The sequence below is a fragment of the Mustela lutreola genome, chromosome 10, assembly GCF_030435805.1.
Source record: "Mustela lutreola isolate mMusLut2 chromosome 10, mMusLut2.pri, whole genome shotgun sequence".
NCBI lineage: Eukaryota > Metazoa > Chordata > Mammalia > Carnivora > Mustelidae > Mustela > Mustela lutreola.
In genome coordinates, this window is record NC_081299.1 from 42,467,134 (window position 1) to 42,475,726 (window position 8,593).

Sequence of the window (8,593 nt, forward strand, 5' to 3'; positions counted from 1 at the left end):
TTTCAGGGTCTCCTGGGGGTTCCTCTGTGCAAGACCCCAAAGCTGCATCTTCTCCCCAGAGCACATTCAGAACAGGCTGTGTGGCTGGGGCTCTTCCATGTCCCCTGTGAGCCTCCTGGAGGCCTCCTAGGGCTGAGGAGAATGAGGGATAGAGTCTGGAAATGTCTTTGGGCACGTCTCCTCCTTGAAAGCAAAGCATTCACCAAAGGGAGCCAGACTATTTGAGGAAATTTGTCTCTCTTGTGGGGACTATTCTCTGTGGTCTGTCCACACTATGGCTGTGGAGCCAGCCCCCCCAGGGAAACCATACTCTGCCTCTTGCATATGACAGCTCAGACAGGTCTGGCTTCATTCCAGCCCCCAGGACAGGCTCGTTTACTCTCTGGCTTCCCTGGGCACTAGACCTGTCTATCCTTTGGCTGCAGGGACAGGTCTGACCATACACTGGCTGCCCAGTCGGGCCAGTCTGCACAGTGACAAGCTGATATTAGTCCAATAAAGAAATGCTGGCCATGGTATGGTCGCTACGCCCACAAGACTTGAAAAACAAAATACCTTTATTTAGTTATCATGAATTTGCAAACACAGAAAGGAGTAGAAAATCTAACACTGCTTCATCAGAGGGCTGACCCCAGGGTCCCAGGGGCAGCTTGACCAAAGCATCCCAGGCCAACCTGCCTCCCTAGTCCTGGCTGGCCCACCTAACCCGTGGGAGGCTGGCCCAGATGATTCTAAGGGTCTCTGCGGCTCTTCTGAAGACATCCCCTCTCCACATCAGCTGAGTTTTGTGAGAGATAGCTGGTGGGATGGGCTGTGGCACGTGGCAGGCAGTGGGACTTGGCCTTGGGTTGGGCCATCCTCGGGGAGAGCTGTGTGTCGAAGACATGTGTTGCGGGGCAGGGAGGGGGATGGGCCTGGGCAGGGACACAGCTGGGGCAGAACCAGACTACTCTTGTGTCTTCATAAACTGAAGGCAGTGGCAGGTGGGGCAGAGACCCTTCGCCTCTGGCCCTGCAGGCCCCCATCCTCTGGGAAGGAGTGGCCAAGGCTTGAAACACTTGAGTTAGAGTCCTGGCCCTGGCACTATTTGCTCAGAGACCTGGGGCAAGTGTTTTCAGCTCACAGAGCCTTAACCGTGTGATCTGGAAAGTGGGCCCAGATAGCCCCTGCCTGCCGCCCTCCTAGGTCATCACAGTAGACATGTCACAGCCGGGGCTTGGGCCATGCTGCCTCTTCATTCTCCAGGGGAGGCTCCCACTTACAGTGTTGCTCTTCTGAGCCTCCATTGTCTGAAGAGTGGAGCTAATTCTGACCTCTCGAGGGTGGGAAGAGTATGTGAGCCTGGCTCCCATCAGGTGCTCAGAAAAGTAGGTGTGTTGAGATCCTGCCCTTGGCCCCAAGCCTGGAGGCCTCCCTGGGCCCCCGCAGCCCTGCAGGCTCAGACGTTGGTCTCAAGCTCACTAATCTCAATGGTGCAGTGGTCTGGACAGGTGGTAGCTGACTCCTCGTCCTGTTCCACCTGGACAGGGACATGGTGGGGACAGGTGGGGCCCAGAGTCAGCTCTGAGGCCTCAGCCACGCTCTTCACACAGCCATTCTGCTGGGTTGCCACAATCTCCTGGAGGCTCACAGGCTTGGTCTCACAGGGCAGCAGTTTCTGGGGAGGGGAAACAGGCCTCAGTAGCAGCAGGAAGAAGTGAGGTTAGACGCTGGGGTGGATGAAATGAGCAAACCATGTGATTGGTTTTCCTACAGATGTGCTGTGGGACCTTGAGAGGTCACCCAGGCCCTCTCTGGGCCCCAGTTCCACTCTGTCCTGCTTCCTTCTGAGCCTTCCTTCTGAGGGACCACACATTCCAGCAAGGGAGTCGGTGGCTCCCCTGCCTGACCCCCCCATGGAGTGGGCTAGCCTGCTCCACAGAGTTACGGAAGGAGCCCTGAGAACCACAAAGCCCTGTGCCGCCCAAATGAAGCTGGTTGGTGAACAAATACCACCTCCCCACAAGGGTCCAGGCTCCCTGAGGGCAGGGCTCTCTCTTCCTTTGCTCCCCTCGGCTCCTCCTATGATCTACCACCACAGTGAGGGCTCAGCAAGCAGCTGCTAGAGGACTCAGTCACCCCCATACAGAGACCAAGGCCAGAGGGCTGGGCAGAAGGCTGCCCTGAGGCCCTGCCTCCCACCCAGCTCTGCCCTCTCAGTGGGGGTGGGGAGGGTAGGAGGGTGGGGTAGTAGGAGGGTGGGTTGGGGGAGGCTCTACTCTCACCTCAGTGCCTGTGTCCTGAGTGAAGTCCTTCCGGCAGATGTGGGCCATGATCCCTGCGGCCAGTGCATCCCCCAGCACGTTAATCATGGTGCGGAAGCGGTCCCTAGCGAGCCAAAGTGGCCAGTGAGCAGAGACTACTTTCTTTTTTTCCCTAGGGGTTGCTGGTGGAGGGCAGTGCTCACCCCGGCAGCACTGGCGGCCAGCAGCCAGGCCAGAGCCCACAGCAAGGTGACTTTTTAGTCCTCTTGAACCTACCAGCCCCCCGGGGGGCTGTGCCTGAGCAGGTTGACCCACGGCTGTCTTCAATGGGCACATCACCGTGCCCATGCTTAGAAGGGCCTGGGCTGGGTCTAATGCTCAGCTCCCACCCTATGGAAGTTCCTTATCCTTTTTGAACAGGGATAGGCACATTTTCAGTTTTGAACACTGGGCCCCACAAGTTATGTAGCCGGGCTGGTGTCCATGAGCAAGGCACCCCTACTAGGCCACACCACGGCCATTCCCTGGGCTGCCTAAGGGGTGGGGCAGGTGAACCCCACTCACAGAGCCCAGTCGACAGCGATGATGAGGGTGATGTCGTCAGTGGGCAGTCCCACAGAGGTAAGCACGATGACCATGGTGACGAGCCCAGCCTGGGGGATGCCAGCTGCGCCGATGCTGGCCGCGGTGGCCGTGATGCTGTAGGAGGGGCAGGGAGAGGAAGAGGAGGAGCAAGAGAGGCAGGCCTCGCTGCTGGGGCCCTGGCCCCAAGAAGAAAGCCAGAATGCCAGGGCCTCTGGGGACAGCCATATGGGGCAGGGATTGTTAGGGAAGCCACAGTGGGAAGTTCTCGCGGTGGAGGGGTGGGGCGTGGCCCTGCTCAAGGTCCTCTGGCCCAATGGCCTCCATCCAGGGCCTCAGCAGAACCTCCTGAGGAGTTTGTGGAGAAGCCTGTGCCTGGAGCCACTGCCTCTGTAGGGGTCCAGGAAGCTGACCAGAGAGTCAGGTCAACCAGCACATAGCTCTCTGCCCAGCCTCCCTCTGGGGCCTGGTTCCCAGGGCCAGACTTCTGTCCTCGGGCTGACACGCAAGGCCTTCCCCACGGCCCCTGCCCCTCACCCCAGCACCCCTCCCTCAGTTCCGGCCACACTAGCAGTCCCTCATCCCATCCCTAGCCTCTGCTTGCCCTGTGCCTGCCTGCAGCCCCCTCTCTGCCCTGCACGTCCAGACTGCAGGACCTCTTCTGGGCCTCAGCTTCCCAGCCTGCTCAGAGCTCCCCCTCTGCAGGGCGCTGCTGGAGAAGGAGCCCTGAGTCACTGGCACCAGGTCACGTGTCAGCCACAGCACTGACTTGCTATGTGGCCTAGAACAAATGTCTTCCCTACTCTGTACCTCAGAGACCCCCCTCCAGATCTGGGAGCTCAAGGATCCTGAAGGCCCTTCCAATGCCCTTCTCTCCCCCCACCAGTCCGCACTGGGTATGGGTATGTACCTGATGGTGATGATCTGGCCGAAATCCAGCTCATAGTTGTTGACCTGGGCAATGAAGATGGCAGCCACGGCCTCGTAGAGTGCGGTGCCGTCCATGTTGATAGTGGCGCCCACAGGCAGCACAAAGCGGGCAATGCGCCGGTCAATGTGGTTGTTCTCCAGCAGGCACTTGAAGGTGATGGGCAGTGTGGCTGAGCTGTGGGCAGAGGGCCCAGTGTCTGCCCACCACCCTCCTCTGGGGGCCTCTGGGCTGCCTTCCTGCTGGGGCAGGAATCTTGCCCCCAACCCAGGCATCCTGCCCATCACTGGGGAGAAGAGGCTGAAGGAGTTTGCAGTGGTCTCAAGTGGCATCCTTGGGGAGTGTGTGATCAGTGGCCCAGCCGGGCCTGCCTAGGCCTAACGCCCAAGAGAAACGGGCTGGGAAAGGAGTTACCACCAGCCGAGCACCTACTACGTGCCAGGCTTGTGCTTTACACACTCCTCCGGTCCTCTCGGCTTCCTGTCAGAGATGGGTTTTGAGACTGTCTCACAAATGAAGAAACAGAAGTCCAAAGGACACAAGGGGCTGACCCGGAATCACAGCGCTGTGCCACGTTTACATGAAGTGGCCACTTGCTGGATTTCGATTCCAGCCGCCCACTAGCCAAGTGGCTCTGGTAGCTTCCTCAACCTGTGTGTGCCTTAGTCTCCCTGTCCCACACGATACCTAGATCACAGCACTATTAGGGTGGTTCAAGGAGAAAGTGCTTCGAACAGTGTCCGGGACTTTGCAAGCATGCAGGCAGCAGAGGCCCCTGTGACTGCTGTTCTCCTGTTTGCGACTAGAGCTCCTGGTGGCTGTGCTGAGATGAACACTCAGGTTGGTGTGGCCCCAGGGCCCTTCCTCTGCCACAAGCCACTGCCTGGGGGCCCATGTCCACTTCTCAGTGTGCTGGGCCCGAGGCTGTGGCTCCTGCCAAGCAGGAGATGGTCCAGGGCTCCTGACTGCAGCAGGGCTTGGCCTGTGGCCTATGGCCTGGGGGCTGGCAGCCACTTGGTACTTGGTCTTTCCTTTCTGCCTCCTGGCCCTGCCCTGCATGGAGGTTCCTGGATAAGGCTTCTGGGGCTCCTCCCTGGGGCTGTGCTCCTCCTCAGTGCTTCCTGAGGTGCTTCAGCTGCCAAGGGAGGGATCATGTGGCTGTTGAGGAAGGAGCTCTGTGGTAGCCTTCGTTCCCATTTGACAGACTGGGAAGGTGAGGCCCAGAGAAGAGAAGGCAATAAGAGCTAGAAGGAAGAGCTAGACTTTGGCTCCAGAGAGACACAGGCCCCAGCTCAGGTGACTTAGCTAGGACATTTGCTGTGGGGGAAACCACCCCTTCTTCATGGAGTATAGAGCACTTTCTCCCCCAATGTAGACAGCGGTTTTGCATGACTCCCACCCCCTGGGCTCCACTGTGGGCTGGGACCCTGGAGAGTAGGTGCTATCTCATCTAGCCCAGACCAGCCTTCTTGCCCTGTGGCGGGTTATCTCCACTCATTCCCACAGCAACCCTACAAGGCAGGGGTTACCATAAGCCCCAATCTCTGAGTGAGGGAATGGATGCCGAGGGAGCTCAAGTGACTTGCCCACAGCCATACAGCCAGTGGGTGATGGAACCGTGATTCCAATCCCCACTGGCTAGTGACACTGTCCAGGTTGTGACAGGGCATCCTGCCAGGGTGTCCCCCTGGCTGTGGATGGGCCAAGTCCCTAAACAATGCAGGGCCCGACTCCAAAAGGAGCAACAGGAGACAGCAACTGTAGATTCATCCCTCTTCAGCTGTCCCAACCCCAGGTGTGCGGAAGCCACACCCACCTGGACTGAATAGGTCTTAGAGACGCAGGTAGTAGCGGAGGGAAAGGCATTAAGAGGCAATAAGGGGTTTCTGCCTCTCAGTGGGCAGGTGGGACCTCAAGCAATCCACTTAAAGAATCGGTCTCGGGGCACCTGGGTGGCTCAGTGGCTTGGGCCTCTGCCTTCTACTGAGGTCATGATCTCATAGGATTGAGCCCTGCATCAGGCTCTCTGCTCAGCGGGGAGCCTGCTTCCCCCTCTCTCTGCCTGCTTCTCTGCCTGCTTGTGATCTCTGTCTGTCAAATAAATAAATAAAATCTTAAAAAAAAAAAAAAAAGGAATCGGTCTCATTAGCATAGGTACCTCCAGGTTTGTGGAGTGGGCCGTACGGACATTTGCCATGGTTCCATGGCTATGGACATTTGATGGCTGGACAGATGAACAGAGTTCAGCCACTGCCATCCCCTACCCTGCCCATCCCTCGGGGCTACCTGGAGGAAGTGGCCAGTGCGATAAGCAGGGCCTGGAGGACGCCGCGGATGAACACAATGGGGTTCTTTCTGGTAATGAAGAAGTAAAGCAGGGGCAGGATGAAGAGGCCGTGGACCACCAGCCCACACACCACGGTGATGGCATAGAAGCCCAGCTTCTTTCTGACGGCCGTCGGGTCGTCCATCTCCAGGATCTTGCCAGCGATGAGGAACACGATGCCGAAGGGGAAGTACCTGGGGGCAGGGTGCGGACCGGCAGCCAGCTCAGAGCCAGGCAGGCAGGGGTCCCAGGCAGCCTCGGCACCGTATTGCTTCCTGGCCCAGGGCCCCCTGAGCCTCCTGGGGCTCCTGTGAGGACTGAATGAGACCGTGTACCAACATGCCCAGCAAATAGCGTCATTTGTACCCTGACCCTCAACCAGCCCAGCCCTGCACAACTTCTGGCCTCTGTGCCTTCCTGTCTAGGCCTTTGAGGAGTGCCCTGCCCTCAGCAGGCCTTCCTTCCAACCCAGCAGTGCCACAGACTTCATGCGTGACCTCCGGCAGGCCTCTGCATTTCCCCATCTGAACGGTTGGACTAGAAGATTCCTAAGTCCTGAGCTCTGAACCAAGAGCGGCAGCTGGTTCTTGCTTCCAGTGTTCCTCTTCTCTAAAAGCTGAGCTGATGAGACTCCATGTGATGGGGAAACTGGGCCAGGAGAGCAGGGCCACGATTTGCTTGGAACTTTCTTCCAATGGGCCTGACTAGGCCAGAAAGGACAGGGCCAGAGCTGGAACGAGGCCTGGTCAGGGCTGCTGGGGGTGGGGGGGTGGGGGGTGGAATCTGACGGAAAATGTGTTAGCTCTGGAGGCCACAGGCCAGGCCTGAGCCTCCTGGGTAGCTTACGTTAGGAAAGCAGAGGAAGGGACTGTGTGCCCCTCTGTGGGCACAAGGTAGGGCTGGAAGGGGGCGGGGTGAAGGCAGAAGAGGGCGCTCCTGCCCCCCATTAGGCTTACCACACAGCCACCGCTACAATCTTCATGACAGACTCATTGAGGCACTGGCAAAAGCTGACTAGAGGGGTTCCGTTTTCACCCATACGGCCCAGCATGATGCCTGCAGGGGCAGGAACACACAAACTTATCATGGATTCCACAGATGCAGAGGTGCACCCGCACACACTGGTGGCATAGTGGGGACAGAGCCACATGTGCATGGAGCCCGCAGGCCTCGGCCAACTTCCCAGCAGCCTTTGACATACCAGTGCTTCCCTCCACCTCTCCCTTCCTTCTCCTCAGTCTCCACCACTGGACCAGGAATCTCCTCTTGTCCTCCTCTCTTCCATAAAAAGGCTCCCTGCCAAACACCTCCCACTGGCTCCCTGAGCCCTCAGACCATCACCAAGTTCCCTGCTGCTCCAGGCCCCAATGCATCTGACCCCTGTCCACACCTCCCACCTCCACCTGGCACTATTTTTCACCTCCTCACTATGCTCTGGAATCATCGGCCTTCCTTGTGTTTCTAGAATACATCAAGCTTCTCATTGACGCAGGGCCTTTGCCGACGTAGGACCTGGTGCCTGAAACACTGGCCGCCCAGCTCTGCACACGGCCTGAAGACCCGCCAGGCCCCTCAGCACATTCCCTGTTCTGCTCTGTCTCATCTCTTTCTGATCTATTTATATCACTTATTATAACTTATAACTATTATTTTCCAGTTGTCTGTTGTTCCTTCCTGTCTCCTCCAGCAGAAAGTTAGCTCTGTGAGGGCAACAACAGAATTGCCTTTGCCGGCATATTGTAGGTGCTCAATGATAAGCACCCAATGACTGAAGGAGCAAAGGAAGGAATAATAAAGCCTTTCCTGGAGCCCCTATTATTCCCTTACCTCCAGGAGCACCATCAGGCCGCTCCTGAAACAGTGAGAAGGGACAGCTGTCCCTTCTGGTGACACAAAAAAAGCACTCTGTGGTTACCCTTGGAAAGCTTACTGGCAGTGTGCTTGGAGGGACTCACTCCTAGCTCAGCTGGGGAGAAGCAGGGCTGGGATTTGAACCCTGGCCTATATGACTCCAGAGAGCGGCTGTTTCCCTGCTCGAGAAGCCTTGAGCCCACACTGTCCACAGAAGAGCTATCAGATGGTGATGGGATGACATGCAGGCCCTGCTGCTATGGGTAGGAGAGGCTCGAGTTGGAGGTAACACAGCCTAGCCCTACCTGTCTGGCCTGTCAAAGGCTGGCTGGGCTCAGACCCAGGTCACCTGCCAGCTCTATCCCTCCCTGGCTAAATCAACCTCCACTTAAATTTCCCTGGAGGCACCTAAGGGCTCTGGCTGCCTGGGTGCTAGTGTGCACAGGACCCAGGGTGTGGCAAAAGGCCTCCTGCAATAGTTAAGGTCAATGAGGCCTTAACATCAGCCACATCCCAACACCATAAAGGAGCTGGGAGAGGAGGTTGTGTGGAGGGGACCAAAGAAAGCCCCATCCGGAGCAGCTGTGCAAGTGTGCGTGCTCACACTCAGATGTGGGCACACACAGACAGATGTGCATACACACCTGGGCACACATGCACAAA

General features: G+C 57.7%; 1 protein-coding gene across 1 annotated transcript in view; it reads right to left on the reverse strand.

Annotated features, from left to right (window-relative positions):
* Positions 1-579: 579 nt before the first annotated feature.
* SLC1A7 (solute carrier family 1 member 7) overlaps positions 580-8,593 on the reverse strand; it is a 44,275-nt gene continuing 36,261 nt past the window's right edge. Inside the window, exons 6-11 of the mRNA XM_059137466.1 lie at positions 7,036-7,135; positions 6,040-6,273; positions 3,736-3,930; positions 2,808-2,942; positions 2,265-2,367; positions 580-1,657 (exon numbers count right to left, since the gene is read on the reverse strand). Coding sequence (XP_058993449.1) covers positions 1,439-1,657; positions 2,265-2,367; positions 2,808-2,942; positions 3,736-3,930; positions 6,040-6,273; positions 7,036-7,135 — 986 coding nt within the window. The 3' untranslated portion in view covers positions 580-1,438. The remainder of the gene's footprint in view (positions 1,658-2,264; positions 2,368-2,807; positions 2,943-3,735; positions 3,931-6,039; positions 6,274-7,035; positions 7,136-8,593) is intronic.